At 57.0% G+C, this 19,602-nt stretch overlaps 4 protein-coding genes across 7 annotated transcripts in view; 3 read left to right on the forward strand and 1 right to left on the reverse strand.

The window, feature by feature from the left end:
* Gpr152 (G protein-coupled receptor 152) overlaps positions 1 to 2,835 on the forward strand; it is a 4,348-nt gene extending 1,513 nt beyond the window's left edge. Inside the window, exon 2 of one of the 2 annotated variants that reach the window (XM_013513937.1) lies at positions 2,491 to 2,835. In XM_013513937.1, coding sequence (XP_013369391.1) covers positions 2,491 to 2,529 — 39 coding nt within the window. In that variant the 3' untranslated portion in view covers positions 2,530 to 2,835. Of the gene's footprint in view, positions 1 to 37; positions 417 to 2,490 lie in introns of those variants that run through there. The other variant, XM_005384329.2, reaches the window with a different exon arrangement.
* Positions 2,836 to 4,412: 1,577 nt separating this feature from the next.
* Coro1b (coronin, actin binding protein, 1B) lies at positions 4,413 to 9,793 on the forward strand. 3 transcript variants are annotated; one of them, XM_005384328.1, is made up of 11 exons: positions 4,413 to 4,521; positions 5,267 to 5,469; positions 5,821 to 5,943; positions 6,047 to 6,176; positions 6,403 to 6,584; positions 6,671 to 6,790; positions 7,429 to 7,533; positions 7,605 to 7,750; positions 8,048 to 8,105; positions 8,908 to 9,177; positions 9,340 to 9,793. In XM_005384328.1, the coding sequence occupies exons 2-11, from the start codon at positions 5,269 to 5,271 to the stop codon at positions 9,463 to 9,465; spliced, it is 1,461 nt and encodes a 486-aa protein (XP_005384385.1). In that variant the 5' UTR covers positions 4,413 to 4,521; positions 5,267 to 5,268; the 3' UTR covers positions 9,466 to 9,793. The 3 variants fall into 3 exon arrangements, with proteins under 3 accessions (XP_005384385.1, XP_005384384.1, XP_013369390.1); XM_005384327.2 differs by having other exon boundaries at positions 4,424 to 4,528; XM_013513936.1 differs by having other exon boundaries at positions 4,439 to 4,535.
* Positions 9,794 to 9,877: 84 nt separating this feature from the next.
* Positions 9,878 to 12,471, forward strand: Ptprcap (protein tyrosine phosphatase, receptor type, C-associated protein). The gene is made up of 2 exons (XM_005384326.1): positions 9,878 to 10,267; positions 11,663 to 12,471. Exons 1-2 carry the CDS (start codon positions 10,265 to 10,267, stop codon positions 12,230 to 12,232), a joined length of 573 nt encoding a protein of 190 aa, XP_005384383.1. The 5' UTR covers positions 9,878 to 10,264; the 3' UTR covers positions 12,233 to 12,471.
* A 97-nt stretch (positions 12,472 to 12,568) lies between these two features.
* On the reverse strand, positions 12,569 to 19,190 carry Rps6kb2 (ribosomal protein S6 kinase, 70kDa, polypeptide 2). The gene is made up of 15 exons (XM_005384331.2): positions 19,011 to 19,190; positions 18,649 to 18,689; positions 18,430 to 18,550; positions 18,082 to 18,150; positions 16,316 to 16,463; positions 15,044 to 15,101; positions 14,867 to 14,967; positions 14,669 to 14,759; positions 14,496 to 14,586; positions 14,282 to 14,389; positions 13,755 to 13,817; positions 13,596 to 13,673; positions 13,404 to 13,511; positions 13,191 to 13,303; positions 12,569 to 13,006 (listed from the first exon to the last, which is right to left on the reverse strand). Exons 1-15 carry the CDS (start codon positions 19,086 to 19,088, stop codon positions 12,820 to 12,822), a joined length of 1,455 nt encoding a protein of 484 aa, XP_005384388.1. The 5' UTR covers positions 19,089 to 19,190; the 3' UTR covers positions 12,569 to 12,819.
* Between the last annotated feature and the right edge of the window lie 412 nt (positions 19,191 to 19,602).

Consider the following 19,602-nt stretch of genomic DNA (forward strand, 5'->3'; position numbering starts at 1 on the left):
ACCCCAGTCACCACTGGATCCCGTGGCCCAGCCTCAGGTGAACCCCACGCCCCAGCCACCACTGGATCCCGTGGCCCAGCCTCAGGTGAACCCCACGCCCCAGCCACCACTGGATCCCGTGGCCCAGCCTCAGGTGAACCCCACAGCCCAGCCACCACTGGATCCCGTGGCCCGGGCTCAGGTGAACCCCACAGCCCAGCCACAGTTGAGCATTGAGGCCCAGTCCCCTGGCCCTGCTACTGGGACCCCCAGGCTCTGTGAGAAAGCTTCCTTTAGCCCATCTCTAGATCCTTCACCTGAGGCCCCTGAGAGCCCAGGCATGCCAGCGGCCCCTGAGGGAGAAAGCCCTGACACTGCCCCAGCAACAGAGGCCCCCAGTGCAGGTCCCACATGAGGATCCAGGAAGCCCAGGCCTGCCAGAGCAGCAGAAAAGTCAGAGGGCGTGGAGGAACCAGCCAATCAGAGAGGCAGGAGTAGCTGAGAACACCCCTGTTGAAAACCCCACAAAGTCCTCGGGCCTAGAAGAACTACAAGGGGGAAGTGAAACAAAGCAGCCAAAAGTCCCAGACAGTTTGTGTCAGCGTCCCCTGCTCCGCCCCCTCCACACCTTACATGGTTGCTCCTGACACACAGTCACCCAATAGCCTCCTGAGCCACGGCTGATGGTGTCCTGCTGAGTTCTGTCCTCCAGTCCCACAGATGCCACCTTCTCTGTGCTTCAATCCTGCTGCAGAAAGATAGTAGGTCAGGTCTGGACACAGGGACAAGAGAGAAAAATCCCTGCAGAGAAAGGAGGCCACCAGGAGCCTGCAGCCCCAAGCAGAAGCCAGAGGCCCCAGTGGCCCACAAGCTGGCCTGGCATGGCCACGCCCTGTCTTCCAGTGCCCTGTCCCCAGAAGACAGTGAGGCTGGGGTGAGATTTGCCTCAGCAAGGTGGCTGGAGAAGAGGCAAGAGTGACCAAGCTTGGATTCAAATCCAAGTTTATGACACCCTGGCTGGGTGACCCAGGACAAACTACTTTTGAGTTCCTGTTTTGTGGGCTATTTTGAGGATTAAATGAGGGGGCATAGGAGGTGCCCCACAGGAGCCATGTAGCAAGGGATCAGTGAACAGATGTCCTCTCCATCAGGGGCATAAAGAGATGGCTTTTAGGGTGGATGGGTGGAGGCACGTGGAAGAGCCACCACCTGGCCTGAGCACCTGGGCTCCTGTGACTGGCCTGGGCTGCAGACACCCAGGTGGCCTGAGAGAGCATGGTGCCACCTCCACATCTTTCAAGGGCAGGAGGGTTTGGCAAGAAACGTCAAAGTCTGATTCCATTCAAGGGTTTGACTGGCACTCACCTGCTCCTGAACCTCCCAGGGAGGGCTGCAGAGATTTTCTAATGGGGGTGCAGGTACAGACTGCACTGGCCCCAACCTCCCCCCATCTAAGCTTAAGGGCTCAGTTAGGAGTTAATCCGAGTGCAGAGTGCTCTGGACACCCGAAAGGGCAAAGGTTCTTGGAGGTCACCAAGCTTCTCTCAGGCAGAACCAGCTCCTTGGTAGCTGCAGATACTGCAGGAAAAAAGAGGAACTACTGCAGTCCTGTTCCCCATCTCCTGCCCCTCTGCTTCCTCCCTGCCCCTAGTGTCCTGCCCCTCTCCCCCCACAGCCCTTTCCTACTAGTTTAGCGTTGAGACCTGCAGCAGCTGCGAGATGCCCTCACCAGCAGGTGTAAATGATAATGGTATTTTATATGCTGCCCTTCCCAAGGCTGTTTCATTGTAAAAAGGTGGCAGGTGGTTCAGGCAGCTGGCTGTGGTGCAGTCAGATCTGGGTTTGGGTCCTAGCTTGCTCTTAGCCTGTTTGCCTCTGTCAATTCAGGATAATGTTTCCCTTGGTCGGGTAGCAGGTTGTGGTTATTACCAGAGCCAGGCACAGAAAGGCCAAGGATTACAGGCACTGAGACAGGTGGGAGAGGGATTTCTGGGCAGATGTGAATTATTTGAATCCATTCATCCAACAAGGATTTGCTGAGCACATGCTAGACCTGATGCCTCTCTGGCTGGCCTTCCCTTTTGGAGATATACAGGCAGGGTTCAGGTTGTGGTTTTTGGTGCCCGGAAGGGGTTGTTTGAATCTTGGCTCTACTATTCACCATGTATAAACTTCAGCAAAACTCTTGGCTTCTTTGGGACTCAGTTGCCAATCTGTAAAATGGGGATCACAACTGACTGATCTCTATGAAGTGTTTGGATCTTTACCAAGTACACAGTAAGTGCTCAATAACGGTTAGCCCTTAATTTGATTGTACCAGTGGGCATCCCCTGGCTCAGGCCAGACGTGAGATCAATACAGGCCAGAGCCCACCTGGCAGGTAGACTGCCTGCCAGGTTTTATTCTCCCTCCCACACTACCTCCTCCTCCTTCACCTTTCCCCATCTTGTTTGTTGGAGTGCACACTCCCTGGGGACAGGGTTTGGACTTCTGTCCTCCTTTTCCTGGCAGGGGCCCCAAAGCTTTTCAACATGGCAAGCAGATCAGTGAATAAAACCTCAGCACAAGCCACCTGCCTTGAGGAGTGAGCCAGCCCTGCTTCCAAGGTCTCAAAGAAGAATCCCACTCATAGTGGGTAACTGTGATCCAGGAGAAAGAGCAGGCCTTGAAGTGACTTGCGGGACAGAGAGGAGTTTTCCCAGGGTCTCACAGAGGAGGTTTATGTTGGAGGAAACAGGGCCATGAAGATCCCACAGCCTCCCCACATCACCCTAACACACAGGCTGGGCTCCCGTTGCCTTCTGGGAATCTCCCTCCTTCTCTGGGTGAGAGGCCCTTCCCCCTCTTCCAGAGGGGCCCGACAGTGATTCTGAGAGTTGAAAACATGAAGATTTTTAATTCTACATTCAGGGATGTTGCTTGTCCGTTCGCACAACCTGCACTAAGCGATCACATGCCGTGTACTGGGTCCCTTTTGGGGAGCTGGGTGTACAGTGGCGGCAGGGAGGCAAAATCCTTGCCCTCAATGTGTTGACATCCTAGCAGGGAGAAGTATCTGGTGATCTAGCAGTGACTGAGAACAATGCAGCGAGAACAAGGAAGGGCCAGAGAGTGACCGGGTGAGAGGGGTGTCAGGGAGAGCCCCAAGGGAAGTGACAGTGAGCAGAGACCTGGAGAAGTTGAGGGATGGAGTCTTTTCAAGACCCAGGGGGAAAGTTTCCAGCCAAAGGGAGGGAACAGCACGCCCTGTCCCGAGATAGGGGGATGTTCAGGGATAGGAGATGTCAGTATCACTGGGCCACAGGCAGTGAGAGGACAGTGGAGGGTGTGAGGGCTGGTGGATGGGGGTCAGACAGGTAGGATGGGAGGAGAGAGAAGGCAGCTGTGGATTCTATCTCAATCAGGCCAGTAACAGGCTGGGAAGGGTTCAGGGAAGTGGGGCCACCCAGGCTAGTGCGGGCTTTAAACAGACCCTCACCTGTTGCCTAGGATCTGGCTGCATCTGGTCCCCACATTCCTGCCTGGCCAGCCTAGGGTTTAAGGAGACTGGGAAATGCAAGCACTCTGAAGCCAGATGGAGACTGAACACTCGCTGTGTGCCCTCCGGCAAACACCTGCCCTCTCTGAGCCTGTTTCCTCCCAGGGTGGTGAGGGGAATGAGACGAGACACACACCCCAGCCCACCCTCTAACCCACAGCCAGGGCTCCTTCTCTCTGCCTCTTTGTCTCTTCCCTTTTCTTTCTGGGAAAGAGACCCTGCCATCACCTCTTGGTTACCCAGGGTAGTAGACGCACATGGAAGGTAGAAGGGAGCCAGTGCCCAGAGCCACCTACTTAAAAGAAAAGTGGGTCCTACAAAGACACCGAAGGGCCCACGGAGAGACGGAGTAGGGTGGATCTGGGGAGGCCAGCTGGGCTCCTTGTCAGAGAATAAAGAGGACCATGGTCTGACCTCTAGGCTCAGAGTAGATGGTCCAGGGAGTAAAGGAAGATGCAAGAGATCTGCGGCCCTCAATAAAGACCCTGGCAGGACCCACGGGAGTCCATCGGGAAGAATGGGACCGCTGGGCCTTTCCCTCCCACCTTCCAACATTGTCTTACTTATATCCTTAGCCAAGAGCGTTAACTCTTATAAAAACCGTCCATAGAGACACCACCTGGAGGCAGGGCGGGGATGGCTGTCTTACGGGTACGCGCAGTCGGGTTGAGGACCGGCCGAGTCGGCTTCACCCTAACCTGACAACTCCTGCGCATACCCCGGTCCGCGAACATCGCCCCTTACTCCAGCTGCTGCACAGGCACTTTTCACCTCTTGGGGTGAGGGTGGGGCTCCTATTGGCCCCGCCCCAACCCTTCTGACCCCGCCCACTCCGGCCGGCCGTCCCACCCCCGCGCGCGTGACTCGGCCCCGCCTCTCAAGCCCCTGCCCGCCCCCCTCTCCCGCCCTCGCTCCTCTGTCACTTCCTGATTCCCGCTTCCTGCTTCCCAGAGATCGGGATCCCAAGCTGCCCGAGGCCGCCGCCGCAGCCCCCGGGAACCCCGGTGAGCGGTGAGCGGGAAGCAGGGCGGGACCTGGCTGGGAGTGCAGGCGAGGGCGGGGTCCGGGGAGGGGGACCGCAAGTCCGAGGAGCACTTTCTCTCCTTTGCGCCCCACCCTCAGTCCTAGCTCCCCTGGCCGTCCAGCCTGTCCTTCTGGGCCAGGGTCCCTGAAAGTTGGATCCTTGATTCACCTTGGACCGCGCTCTGAGGCTGCTCTGGGATGCTCGGCGGCTAGCAGCGCCGTCTCGACCCCCCGCTGCGTCCTGCCAAAGCCCCCGGGCCGGGGTTCCTGCAGCTTCCTGCACCTTCCCTGGGACTCAGAACTGGGGCTTAGAGCGCCCTACAGCGGGGAGCCCTTCCCTGCCTCCTCTCCTCCCTGCTCTTCATCCAGTCTCCAGATCTCTGGGCAGGAGAGGCAGCGCCAAACTGCCCTGGACCTAAAGTGCTATGCTTTCTCTGCTTCCACCCAGCAGAGGCGCGGGGAGGGGTCCAAAGGAAGCCCCACAAAGCCACTCAGAACTCAGCGGTGGCGAGCGCTGGGGATCAATGCATTTAGCCCTTCAGATGTGTGCTGTGGGAGGTGGCCTTGGTCTGCACCCGTGACCCTGTCCTGTGACTGGGGAAACTGAGACCCAGGCTGGTTATAATAACCAGTCCCTGTTGCGCCCTCCCCACCTCCCATCATGCAGCCCTGGGAGAGCTCTTGTCGCTGTGACAGCAAGGTGATCCCCACCTCTCTGCCCTGCAGACATGTCCTTCCGAAAAGTAGTGCGGCAGAGCAAATTCCGGCATGTGTTTGGGCAGCCAGTCAAGAATGACCAGTGCTATGAGGACATTCGAGTGTCCCGTGTTACCTGGGACAGCACTTTCTGCGCAGTGAACCCCAAATTCCTGGCTGTGATTGTAGAGGCCAGCGGTGGGGGTGCCTTCCTGGTGCTCCCTCTAAACAAGGTGGGCTGGGAGTGGGGGCTGAAGCGAAAGCTACAAGCACCTGAGCTACACCTCTGGCTCTTCCACACACCTCAGAGGCGTGCCTTGTTTGTCCCCTCCCTGCTGGGCAGGTATTCTGATCCACTTTTACTGCCCAGGAGGTGTGAGCAAAGGTGGCAGAAGTGTTTATTGACACTGAGTCAGAGACGGGGCTGCAGACATTTTCTGCTTACCTGGGGTGGGGGGCGGCAGGCACTGTCACATGTGGAGGAGCAGTGAGCCAGGCTAGACACATCATTCCTACTCCTGGGAAGGGCTGAGGCTCTGGAGAGACGGAGCACGGACATTCTGACCATGCCTCCATGCCTGCAGACGGGCCGCATTGACAAGGCCTATCCGACGGTGTGTGGGCACACAGGACCTGTCCTAGACATTGACTGGTGTCCCCACAATGATGAAGTCATTGCCAGCGGCTCAGAGGACTGCACAGTCATGGTGAGCATAGGACTGTTCAAGCCAGGGTCTCAGGCGTGGCTGTAGGCTCCTGGTAGCAGGGGCAAGCAGAGACTTCAGCCCATCATCCTCATCCCTCCCACAGGTGTGGCAGATCCCAGAGAATGGTCTGGTTTCCCCACTGACAGAGCCAGTGGTGGTGCTGGAGGGGCACACCAAGCGCGTGGGTATCATCACCTGGCACCCCACCGCCCGAAATGTGCTGCTCAGTGCAGGTCTGCCTGGCTCCCTACCCACTTTGCCCCTCAAACCTCCTCTGCATATGTGGCTCTGGAACAGCCTAGCAGCATTTCCCGGGTCCACCCGCCACGTAGGGAAGCTAAGGCCTGCAGCAGTCAAGAGAGTTGGTTCAGTCCCTGGGGAGTGGGTAAAGTAGGTCTGGTGGGCTGATGGCCCCCACCTGCCTGCCCAGGTCTAAGCTGATGGCCCTCTACCTGCCAGGCTGCGACAATGTGGTGCTCATCTGGAATGTGGGCACTGCAGAGGAGCTGTACCGCCTGGACACCCAGCACCCCGACCTCATCTACAATGTCAGCTGGAATCGCAATGGGAGCCTCTTCTGCACGGCATGCAAGGACAAGCGCGTGCGCATCATCGACCCCCGCCGGGGCACCCTGGTGGCAGTATGTGGCCCCAGAGGGTGAGGATGGCAGTGGACAGGCCCAGGGGCTTGATTGGGGTGCTGTACTGACCACCTCTCCCTCCCCAGGAGCGGGAGAAAGCCCATGAGGGGGCTCGGCCCATGCGGGCCATCTTCTTGGCAGACGGCAAGGTGTTCACCACAGGCTTCAGCCGCATGAGTGAGCGGCAGCTGGCACTCTGGGACCCAGTGAGTGGCTGTGGTCAGCCTGAGGGGGCAGGCTTGAGACTGGGCCCCTACTCTGGCAGCATCATCCCAGACCAGGCTGGCAGGGGTCACCCTGGAGAGCACTGGGCCCAGAACCACGCCACCCTCTCCTGTCCCTGCCCGTGCTCTCTGGCCCTCCCTGAGACTTCCCCATTGTCTCCCACTGCCTCCATACCTTTGCCACCATGTCCCTGCTGATGGAAAGGCCCTTTCCTCCTTTTTTGCCTGAACCACCCAGCTGGCCTTCGAGGGCCAGTGCAGAGGTCCTTCCTCCAGCAAGCCCCTGAGCCCTTGCTACGAAGCGCTCTGTCCTACAGCTGTGTTTGTGCACAGTAAGCAGGGCCCTTTCAAGGCAGGGGTGGTGTGCCTGTAGTCCTCAGCACTTGCTCAGTGGCCTGGGAAGAGCCTTAAGGCCTGGGGGAGGATAGAAAAGTAGGATCACAGGAGTGGAGAGGATCCCTTAGTGGTCACACCGTATGGGTGAAGGCCAGGAGGTAGGAGAGAACCTCCTTCGTCTTTTGGGGCAGTGCTGGCTGGCATGTGAGGCTGGTTAAGGCCAGTCCTGGTCAGGGGTTTGGATGGACAATTCTGGTGTGACCTGACTGCTCCCCATGTACCAGGAAAACCTCGAGGAGCCTATGGCCCTGCAGGAGCTAGACTCAAGCAATGGGGCCCTGCTCCCCTTCTATGATCCTGACACCAGTGTGGTCTACGTTTGTGGCAAGGTGAGGCTGGGCACAGCTGGTGGGAATAAGGGAAATTTTGTGGCCAAGTGCTGAGCCCTCTGCCCCTACAGGGTGACTCCAGCATCAGGTACTTTGAGATCACGGACGAGCCCCCCTACATCCACTTCCTGAACACATTCACCAGCAAGGAGCCCCAGAGGGGCATGGGCAGCATGCCCAAGCGGGGCTTGGAGGTCAGCAAGTGTGAGATTGCCCGGTAAGAGGGGTTGGGGCACACTGAGATCAGCCTGGGGATGGGTCAGGATGGGAGCAGGGGTCAAGCCCGGAGCATCCAAGGTGAGAGATCACATCACAGGAGGTAGCTCCGGAGCAGGAATATGTCATTTAAAAGGGCCCGAGGGTCTGGAGCCGGTCTGTAGGAACCCTTGAAGCCACAAGGCAGTCTGCATGAGGGGCCTTCAGGTTAGCCTGTGGGAAGGCCGGGTAAGGGTCGGGAGTGGAGGTTGGAGGCAGCTAAGAGCTCCAATCATGGGGCCTCCTCTCCCTTTCCCAGGTTCTACAAACTGCATGAGCGAAAGTGTGAGCCCATTGTCATGACTGTGCCAAGAAAGGTGAGGCCACCTGCTTCCCAAACCCATTTGCTTCCTTCTCTAGCACATAAGGGTGATGGGTGAGGCCTGTGAGTGGATGCAGTGGGTGGGATGGAGATATGCCAGCATGCACTTATACCCAGAGGGTAGATAGGGGGCTAGCAGGATAACAGAGGGCTAGCTGAAGGTCTGCCCCAGAGGAGCCACAGGAGACAGGGCCAAGAGTCAGGAAGGAGCTGCAGCCATGGAGAGCCTCTCAGTAGGCGGCAGGGCCAGCAGGGTCCATCCAGCAGGGGAGCAGGCCAAGCAAAGGCATGGAGCTGGGAATGAAAGGGGACGAGGGGTCTGGCTGCAGTGGAGTGTTCCATGAGGACAACCAGGCCACATGGGCTTTGGCCCCAGATGCCAAGAGTCTCAGACACACTTCCATTATTCTCCAGCGGACATTTGCTGAGCGCTTCATTCAATGTGCCAGGCACATCTGGGAGCAGAGAGGGGTGGGGCTGATAGGACCTGCTGCAGCTTAGTCCATGGGGCCCAAATGTGGCTCACAAGATAGCTGGGGCCTGTGGTTTGCAGGCAAGGATGGTGATAAAGCCTTGCTCAGAAGGTTGCGAACAGTCGCAGAGGGAGCTGTTGGTGTCCAGAAAGGAAGTGAAATGGCAGATTTGAGGTCACTCAAGGCCAGGCCAGTGGAGGCTGGGTTGACAGAACACCAGCCAGAGCCCAGGAGGGAAGTGAGGAAATGGCCACTCAGGGTCCAGCTGTGAAGTGTTGGTGAGAGGCCCCCAGCTCATCCTGACCTCCCCTACCTGCTGCGCAGTCCGACCTCTTCCAGGATGATCTGTATCCTGACACGGCCGGGCCTGAGGCGGCCCTGGAGGCGGAGGAGTGGGTGAGCGGGCAGGATGCCGACCCCATCCTCATCTCACTGCGGGAGGCCTATGTGCCCAGCAAACAGCGAGACCTGAAAGTCAGCCGGCGCAACGTGTTATCCGACAGCCGGCTGGCCAGCTCCAGCCGGCCAGGAGCCTCCACATCTGCTGCCACCACCGCTGATGCCACCCCCAGTGGCAGCCTCACAGGAGCTGAGGTATGTGCTCCCTAGTTAGGGGTGGTATTGGGAGCCTGGCTGTTGCCCCAGGCTGTGTCTACCCACATCATCTGGTGCCCCTTTCTAAGCCAGGTCCTCTGTCTGGTGGTTGGTTTGAGGAGGGTCATAGCTGAGGCAGCTGACTCCCTGTTGTCCCTGCAGGAGGCCGGGAAGCTGGAAGAAATCCTGCAGAAGCTTCGGGCATTGCAGGCACTGATCAAGGAGCAGGGGGACCGTATCAGCCGCCTGGAGGAGCAGCTTGGCCGCATGGAGAATGGGGATGCGTAGGACCACAGCCCCCAGGTCCACCCCTCGCTGCATCCCCTCCTTCATTCCCTTCTCATTCAGCTTCTGCTGGCAGGTCACGCACTGGCTGCTGACTATACAAGGGCCTCTGTGGCAGGTCAGGGACCAGTTTGTACCTGACCAGGTCTGGGGCCCAGGTTGGAGCCACCGCCCAGCTCTGGTCATTGTTACTGTGGAGGATTTTTATACCAAGGCAAGCTCGCTTGTACTCTGAGGGACCATCTCTCCCACCTACCCAGCCGCCCCCCCCAGAGGAAGTGGCAGGGATGAGCTCTATATTTTCATTCCAAATAAAATTTTCTTTCTAAAACCCTGGATTGATTAGCTGCTGCAAGCATGGGCCTGTGAAGGAAAGTCTGGAAACCTGGGGACAGATGAGCATGGAAGTCATGAGGGTGAAAGGTCTGGGGGCCTCCAGTAGCCACACATTGCTCCCCTAAGTTCTGTCAGGCAGAGAAACAAAGGCAGAAGACTTGTAGACACATCCACAGCTTCACCCAGCTTTGCTTTGGGTACCTAGTTCCTCCTCTTGGAGGCCTGGGGAGGCCCATGGCCCCAGCCACACCCAGAGAAGCTTGTGAGAATTTGATGTGCGCTGGAGTGGTCCTGAGAGGCCCAGGCCCAACCAGGGTCCTGTGGCAGGCAAGAGCGGGTGGGGTATTGTGGACAGGAAGCGGAAGTGTTGGGTCGATAACCCCGAGCTGCAGTTGAGAGCGCTGGAGCTCACTTCTCAACACATCTAGAGCCGGAGGTGGGCGCCCCGTGAGGAGCCAGCAGACCGATGGTGAGTGTTAGGGCCTGCTGCTTTCCTGAGGCGAGGGCAGGGGGTTCCAGGAGGTTAGAGCTGGAATGTACGGAAGGGCTCCCCCACTAGGACCCAGAAGCAGAGATAGACAAGACCCAGGTCGAGCATCATTGGGCAAAAGCTGGGTTCAACTCAGAGCTGGGCTCCCTGGGACTCAGAGTCCAGCCCCAGCACCCCACTCCCAAGTCCAGCCCCACTTTGAGGCCCCTGGGATAGACCCTCACCTGGTCATCTCATGAGCTGAACTCCAGCATGACTCCCGCTTGCGTCCCTGGGGCCTAGAGGCTGAGGGAAGGGCCACACTCACACCCCTCCCCCTTCCCCTACACGCTCCACCTGCCTCGTTCCAACCGCAGGCTTCCTCTGCCAGCTGCACCCAGCTGCCCCCAGCCCCCCAGCCTAAGCCCTGCTCGCTTGAGGCCCTCGGGGCTGGGCAACGGGTTGCTGATCGGCGGAAACACTGCAGTAGCTGTGGGAGGAAGAGGGGCCTCAGGGACCCCCATCCTGGGACCCAGCCAAGCAGAGGCTTAAGGGTTGCTTCTGGGTTCATCCAGATCCCTCCATCCCAGCTTCCGGGAGTCAACACTAACACCAGCCACTTAGACCCCTTCCTTCTCTTCTCTCTCCCCTTACCCACCCTCCCACCTCCAGGTGGGCAAAATTTTGACACATTTGGCCTGGTTTTTTGAGACAGGGTCTTGCTATGTAATTCAGGCTAGACTTGAACTTACTGTGTAACCCAGGCTGGCTTTGAACTCAAGGCAATCCTCAGCCTCCCAAGTGCTGGGACTAAAGGCTTTGGGCTATCATGGAGAGCTAGCCTGTGTTTCTTGAGCATCTACTATGTACCAGGTATTAGTTTTAGGTCTGTAGCCCCCAAATGTCTTCCCACAGCTTAGTCTGATTGCATAGGTGAGGTAAGGCAACAGAAAAGATACACCTGTATGTATCCTGTGTACTACAGAGAAGATAAAGCATCAGGTTAGGGGGTCGAGAGTGCAGGGTGTGTGGACTGCTGTAACAAACAGCAGTTAGCAATCAAGGTCATGCTGGGTCTCACAAGAGGTGAGCCGGCAGCCATGTGGCCCTCAGGTGTAGAGGCATTCCAGGCCAAGAAAAGAGCCAGTGCAAGGCCTTCGGGGAGGAACAGGCTGAAGGAAGTAAGGAATGAGGTGGGCTGTCGGGTCAAGGTCAGGGTTACAGGCAGATCACACTGGGTCAAGGCTTTGACCAAATAAGGACTGGAGCACTTTTCAGCTCGACTGCTTCCATTTTGCTGAGGCAACTGAGCACCTTCTCAGTGGGGAATGGAAACTAGTCTTGGTCATTCACCCAGCTCCACACCAAGTGACAGCCCCGACCTGTCTCCTACAGGCTCTATCCTGTGCCCTTGGGCTTGGGATGCTGCTGGCCCTGCCAGGAGCTCTGGGCTCTGGGGACGGCGCAGGCTCCCGCTCTGTAACAGTCGTCCTACTGCTGCTGCTGCTCCTGCTGCTGATCACCGGCCTGGCCCTGGCCTGGCACCGCCTCAGCCGTGACTCAGGGGGCTACTACCATCCGGCCCGCCTGGGCACTGCGCTGTGGGGCCATACCCGCCGCCTGTTCTGGGCCTACCCTCCAGGCCACTGGCTTCAGACCCGCTTTGGGTTGGGGTCATCAGACAATGCAGAAGAGCAAGAAGATGTGCAGGACGCAGAAGATGTCGTGGGTGGGGTCGTGGAGGAGGCTGAACCCCAGGAAGATGAGCAGCACTGCAGAGCAGGAGCCCACCTGGAACAGGCCCTGGGGTGCACTGAGGAGGCACCCGACACTGATGCTGAAGCAGGCTCAGGAGGCAGTGCTGAGGCCCTGCTGAGTGACCTGCACGCCTTCTCAGGCAGTGCAGCCTGGGATGACAGCGCTACGGCACCAGGAGCCCAGGATCTCCACGTCACTGCACTTTAGGAACCAGCCTTGGTGTCCCAGCCCTGGTGCGGCATCTCACTCTATCTCTGCTTCCCAAGCTGCCACAGTGGAACACAGCTGCCTGGGACCTGTTCTCATCACCCCAACCCTCACATGGAGCCCCTCAGACAGTCGACCCCCCACCGGTTCCCAAGCCTGTGCAGCCCCATCCCCTCAGAAGGCCACCCACCGCACGTGCCCTGGGCAGCCATTTGAAATAAATCCCTTCCCACCCCGCAGATCTGTGGTCCTGAAGTGTCCCCTTGCCTTCCTGAGCAGAGCCCCTGCTCTTGGAATGACCCCACCCAATCCCAGAGTCCAGCAGAAGCCAGTTGATGCCATGATTCAGGTCTTTAATTCCACAATGGCACAGCTGAAGGCAGGAGTCCCTCCCACTAGGACCCTCCTGCCAGCAGTCACAGCCCCTCCTCCATGGGCATGATTCTGGGGCTCCGCCATTCACGACAAAGATATACTCACTCCTGTCCCACAGACACACCCCAGGTCTCTGGAGCAGCTGGGGTCTGGCTGTCCTCACAGCCTGCAGGGAAGAGGCCTCAGTGTTGCCCTCACCCATATCCATCCTCCTAGCGCCCAGGGCGCCCACGGCCCCTCTTGGACTTCTTGGTCCCTGAGGGCGGGCGGATGGGGAGGGGAGCAGTGCTTGAGGGTAGTGGCGGTGGTGGTGGCAGGAGTGGAGGTAGAGGTGGTTCCATGGGTTCTGGTGGACCTGGGCTGGGTCGGAATCCCTCAAAGGGAGAGAACTTGAGGGGGCTGCAAAGGAAACCAAGGCAGAGTCAGAGCCCCCTGGGCCCTGCAGGATGACCGGCTCTCACAGCAGAGGAGACTGAGAGGGGCGCTGACTAAGAGCTATGGCCAAGGCCACCCAAAACCAGCAGCCTCCTGTCACTAGAGCCCCTTGTACCTGCACCACCTGCTCCCCTCTGCACCTCGGTACCTGATTGGGGTCCGGGGGCTGCTGTTGAGGCGACGTGGAGAGCGCAGCTTGGGCTGGAAGGAGAAGCCCTCTTTGATGCTGTCCAGGACAGAAGGGGCCACATATGTGAAGCCCTGGGGGGAGAAGTCAGGCCAGCTGATGTTCAGGTCCACCACTCCTTAGCTACCATCCCAGCCTGGGTCCCCACAGTCCATGGGTCCCTGGGGCCCTCACCAGGAAGGCCTGATTGGCGCTCTCACTGAGGGCCGTGTCATCTGGACTGTCCACTGGCGTCTGCCGTGTGAAGCGGGTGTCGAACTGACTCACATCCTCCTCTGACTGCTGTGGAGACCCACATGGGGAGGGTGAGGGGGTCTGAGGCGCGGGGCCTCCACCTGCCATGGGGCCAACAGGACCTGCACTCACCAGACTTGGCCTGAAAGGGGGGTCCACGCGGCGGGCCAAGAGATCATCCCAGTTGATGTGCCGGAAGAAGGGGTGCCTCTGAGGGTAGAGAGCACCCTCAAACATGCCAACTAGTCACCTTTCCTGGCTCCCTCCCCTTTCTTTTGGTTCCAGACTCACCTGCACATCAGCAGCATCCCCTGGGCCACCCCCTATCCGTTGGCTGGGATTCCGCTTCAGAAACTGTGGGGCCAAGGCAGAGGTCAGGGCTTAGGGGAGGCACTACTACCTAGCTCCAAGGTTGGCTGGGGGAGGATAAGGTTAGGGGGTGCCCCGAAGTATGGCCTCCACTTACTCAGCCCCACAGGATCTTCAGGGTTAGGTACAATGGAACCTTCTCTATGAAGCCTTTCCCAGCATCACCCCAGACACCTCTAGTCAGGATCCAGGGCCAAGTCCCAAAGGAGTCCTTCCCTCCCGTGTACACCCAGCCACTAGCCCTCGTGGTGGAACTGGCTACCTCAATTCCTGATTAGGAACTAGATGTGGGCTTGCCTAGGGGAAGCAGCTGATCTGTCAGAGCTGAGGCCTGGGCATAGGGTCTGGGAGTGTTGCCTTCACTTCCACAGGTGCACTACACAGGCCATTGGCATTCAGGAACATACAGGGTGGCCAGCAGACCTGAGCCTGGACAGGACAGTCCCCACCTTTTTGACAAGGTCCCGGGCATCTGGGGTGAGGTAGGGGGGCAGCACCAGCTTCCCCTTGATGATCTTATCCATGGTCTTCTTCCGGTTCTCTGCAGTGAAGGGTGGCTAGAGGAGGCAGAAGGTGAGGAGAGCCTGGGGGCCTCCACCAGGCCCTGCCCCAGCCGGGAGGGGGCTCTCCCACACCTCCCCCTCCCAAGGAGGCTGGACTTGCCGATCCAGTGAGCATGTCGTACATCAGGGCCCCCAGGCTCCACCAGTCCACCGCCCGGTTGTGCCCGCTGCGCACCAGAATCTCAGGGGCCCTGGGGGCCGGGTGGAACTGCAGTCAGGCCAGATGCCCTCTGGCTGTCCTCCCGACCCCTAGGCCAGCTGTGTGTTACTTACATGTACTCAATGGTGCCGCAGAAGGTGTGAGTGACGGCACCCTCATGAATGGACTCCTTGCACAGTCCAAAGTCCGTCAGTTTGATGTGGCCTGAGGAAGAATAGCAGAGGATGGTCAGGGCCACCCGGCCACGGCTCCCAGCCTTTCCCTGCACATCCAGCTACGCAGCTGCACAGCGTGTGTGCTCACAGGCGCACCCTGGCTGTTGAGCATGATGTTCTCAGGCTTGAGATCTCGGTAAATGATGCCTTGGGAGTGGAGATGGCCCAGAGCCAAGGTGATCTCGGCTAGGTAGAAGCTGCAGAGACAGGACAGGTTCAAGGGTGGGATAAGAGTCAGGCACCCTTTGGGAGAGGGGCAAACTTCACACCCACCAGGCCGTGTCTTCCAGGAAGATGCCTTCTCGCTCCAGATGTGTGAAGAGCTCACCCCCTGCAACACAAACACATCAGCTGCTGTGTGCTAGGACTCAGTCCCGCCACTGACTTTGAGTCTCAGTTTCTTCTCAGGAAAAATGGGGCTTATAAATCCCGCCCTACCTGCCTCCCAGAGCTGCCGTGGGGATTCAATTCAATTCAGCAAACATCTACCGCCGCCTACTCGGTGCCTGGCCCTGTGCTGGGTGAAGCTGGGGGCAGAGATGAGCAGACCCAGCCATTGCCCTCAGGATGCTCAGTCTGATGGGGAGACAGACATGCGCACACTGCTCTAGGACGCCAGACTGAGGCAACAGCTCTGACAGCTTTGCCCAAAGAACTCAGGACTGAGACAGTACAGATGAAGTTAATCCCGACAAGGGACAGAATGTGTGGTGGCTGTGGGCTGAGATGGAAGGGAGGGATGAGGAACATGCAGGTAGCAGCTCCCAGGGCTTAGCTGGTACAGGCAGGGAAGTGGAAAGTGCAGACCTGAGCTATTTCACGGTGAGCAGGGCTGATGGGCCAAGGAGGCCAGGCTTCTTCTGGGCAGTTAGAGACTCAGAATTACAATCAGTTTTGGTAAATGGATATGGAGGCACACATCTGTAATCCTAGCACTTGAGGTGCTGAGGCAGGAGGATCACTGTGAGTTCAAGGGCAGCCTGGGTAACTACTAAGTTCAAAACTAGCTTGAATTATACAGCAAGACCTTGTCTCAAAAAAACAAAACAAAACAAAAAACCAAAGCGAGAGAGAGAAAAGAAAAAGCTTGGGAATGGCCCTGGTTGCTAGAGGAGACACCAGGAAGTAGGTGAGCTGGGGCTGAGTGGAAAAACAACTGTCATTGCTATACACACACACACACACTCTGACCAAAAGACAGTAGAGGCGACCGGCAACACCACAGAGGATGCAGCTAGATGAAGCCCTGATGCAGAGCGCACAAGGAAAGACAGAACAGGAAGGGGTAGCAGAAGTGGACAAAACCACCCCCTGGTCTTCTATACCAACTCCCACCATGCCCATCCACCCCAACACAGGCAAGGGACACACTAGGCACTGGACAGGTGTTTGCTGAATGAACAAATGAATGAATGAATGAACAGATGGGCAGTGGACCAGTGGTGGATGTGGGGATCCCTTAGCCTTTCAAGCTTCCCTCAAGCACCCAGCACTTCCTGCACTGGTCCCTAGCCACCCACAGCCCAGCTGGACCCACACGCATACCACTGAGGCACTCCAGGATGAGGTAGAGTTTGCCACCTGTCTGGAAGGCATAGGCCAGTTCCACAATGAAGGGGTGTTTCACTGACTCTAGAATGTTCCGCTCAGCCCGTGTATGTGCTGTGTCCTTGGCATTGCGCACGATTTTGGCCTTGAGAAGCAGGAGTGAGTTAGAAGGTAGGCACCCAGAGCTCCGTCAGCCCCTCCAATCATTACTCTCTTTCTGTTGTTGTTGTTCCACGTCCACCTTTGTTGTTTTGCAGCAGAAAGCTCAACTCTGAACACACTGCAAAAATCTGCTGTGCTATAAGGTCCTAATAACCTCAGTGAAGGTTGACATACTCTGCCATAAATGTGCACTAAGGCTAACAATATCAGCAAGAACGCAAAGAGAGAAAGGAGAACTCCAGGAGAGAGGGAGGAGGAGAGGGGGGGATTTTAAAAAGAGAAAGCCAGGCGAGGTGGCCCACGCTTACAATCCTAGCGCTCAGGAGGCTGAGACAAGAGGATCTCTATGAGTTTGAGGCCAGCCTGTAACTACACAGCGAGACCCTGTTTCAAAAAGAATAAAATAAATAAATATATAAATAAACATAAATTGGTACTGTCAGCCTCTGGACTCTAGATCTGCACAGCCCGTGGACCTGCAGTGATGTCGTGATTCCTCCCAGTGATCAACACATGGCACTGGATGCCAATAATCATGAGCCTGAGATCGCTACAAAAGTGATCTGGCCAAGACAAAGACAAGTGGCATTTCACAAAGGTCAGTGATCCATAACAGCTCAGTATTCTGCATGGCTCTGATCCACTGCTCTTCTGCCATCTTTGGTCATTTCACTGAATTTCTCCATAGCTCTGCTGCGGTCAGCAATCATCACTTTCAGGGACTGGTTTATCCTCTAACATGGGGTTTCTCAAGCTTGACACTGTTGTCACCTTGGACCAGACAATTCCTGTGCACTAGGTTTAGCAGCATCCTTGGGCTCTACCTATTGGATGTCAACAGCACTTCCCTCCAGTCAAAACTCTGTCCAACTGGGCATGGTGGTGCCTGTAATCCCAGCACTCAGGAGACTGAGGCAGGAGGATTGCCATGTTTGAGGCCAGCCTGGGATATGTAGTGAGTTTAAGACCAGCTTGGACTACACAGTGAAACCTTGTCTCAAAAAACTTAAATAAAAAATAAAGGATTTCTTAAAGTTCAAGGCCAGCCTGAGCTACATAGTGACATCCTGTCTCACAAAAAAAAAAAAAAAAAAAAAAAAACTATCTAACTGTTAAATTAGCCAAGTGTGGTGGCACATGCTTGTAATCCCAGCACTTGGGAGGCTGAGGCAGGAGGATCGCTGAAAGTTCAAGACCAGCATGGACTACAAAGTGAGGTCAAGGCCAGCCTGAACTGCATAGCGAGACCCTGTCTCAAAAAGACCAAAAAAAGGGGGCTGGGGATTTAGCTCAGCGGCAAAGCGCCTGCCTGGCAAGCGCAAGGTCGTGAGTTCGGTTCCCGGTACCGGAGAAAAACCAAAAAAAAAAAAAAAAAAAAAAAACAAAAAAAAAAAAAGATTTCTAAATGTCCCCTGGTAGGCAAAACTGCCCTCATTTGGGAATTACTGCAGAGCAATATACATCACAATAGATAATAAACTAGCAAATCCTAAAGACAGAGAGCTTCTCCTGCATCATATTTACTGCTATCTTCCAAATTCAGCCACAGTGTGCTAGGGAGGGTGGCCACTCTATATCTGCTGGCTGAGCAAATGACTCACCTTCCTCAGGACTTTCATGGCATATATTTTCCCCAAGTTAGTGCCTTGCACCTTCCGCACCTGGAACACCTGTAGAGCAAGGAAGACAGGATCAACTTCCCTCCACATCCTATCTTTCAGAAGCCCCACCCTCAAGCTCTATCACTGAGACCAAGAGGCCTAGGCTCACCCAAGGGTGGGGCAGTAAAGATCTTCAATCCCATTCTAGGAGAATCTGCCCTTCCCTCCTTTCTGCCAAAAGCTCTGAAGCCCATCAGAGGCTCTGCTGATTTACAATTCTAATCTCTGTTGAGAACCTCATGCTGCCTCACGGTGAGGGTTGAGGCCATGGGGCGGGGGTGCCAGTACCTTGCCGTATCCCCCTTTCCCCAGCACTCGCAGCAGTTCAAAGCAGTGGGGCCCAATGCGCTCTGGGCCTGGGTTCACGCTGGTCTCGGTCAGCTCCACCTCCTCATAGTGCCCCACTGGCCTACGGACACAAGAAGTGAATGGGGGACAAGGCTCCAGCGCTCCCCAGTTCCCCTTCCCTAGCTCATTCCTCCATCCCCCAACAAGACCCTCACTCACTCCAGGCCAGCAGCCCTCAGTTCGGCAAGGGGATACACGTCCTGTGAGAAACCGAGGGGGAAGAAGCAAGGGAAGTGTCAGGATCCCTCCTCTCACCCCATGTTAAACTGCTTGACCCAGGAATGGGAAATGTCAGAATAAGGGCAAGGGAGGAGAGGCCGGGGTCAGAAAAGGGGAAATCGGAACCAACGGCTAGGGATCTGAAAGAGAAGGCGGGTCCCAACTTCAGCGGGGCTGGATCTGAGAAAGATCCAGGTCTGCAGAGGTCGGAGCCCACTCCAGCTGTGTAGAGCCAAGGTTCTGGCTTCGGCCAAGTGACAGGCTCGGCTCTAGGGTCCATCGCGACCGGCTGGAGCACTCACCGCTGGGCTGAACTCTGGATCTCCCTCGCCCTCGCTCCCTTCCTCTGTCTCCAAGTCCAGATCAAACACGGCCGCCATGGCCGCGCCGGCCCCGCGGGCCCCTCGGCCCGGACCTGGCCGCGCTCTGACTGACAGCTCAAGCCTCGGCCCATACGTTCTCACTCCGCGACCGCGGGCGCGCGCCGATGACTTAAAGTTACTTCGCCCTCTATGGGGCAGGTAGTTTTAGCTAGGCGGGGCAAAAAGATGGCGCCAATCGCATGGCCTCTTGGGAGTTGTAGTCCCAGAGTGCGGGCCTGCCCATTCTTCAGCCGCCAATCGCGCTTCAGTGAACTGTCTCTTCCCAGCACCATCCTTGTGGTCGGCACCGGACAGCAACCGCCTGGAGGTTCCAATCTGGCTCAGGAGAGTTTGAGTTTGGATAGGCAGTGTCAAAGGTGCAGGTAGGTGTAAGTGTAAATGCAGTCCTCAGCTCTGTTGGAGCCGCGCACTGCCAGACTGGCTGGGCAGCGAGAGGCACGTAGTGTCCCTTTTCTGTTTGCTCCTGAAAGGGAGGCAGTTGCATTTAGAGACTCGTTAAGGTGCCTCTGGC

The sequence above is a fragment of the Chinchilla lanigera genome, unplaced genomic scaffold, assembly GCF_000276665.1.
Source record: "Chinchilla lanigera isolate Chin_1 unplaced genomic scaffold, ChiLan1.0 scaffold00021, whole genome shotgun sequence".
NCBI classification, from domain to species: domain Eukaryota; kingdom Metazoa; phylum Chordata; class Mammalia; order Rodentia; family Chinchillidae; genus Chinchilla; species Chinchilla lanigera.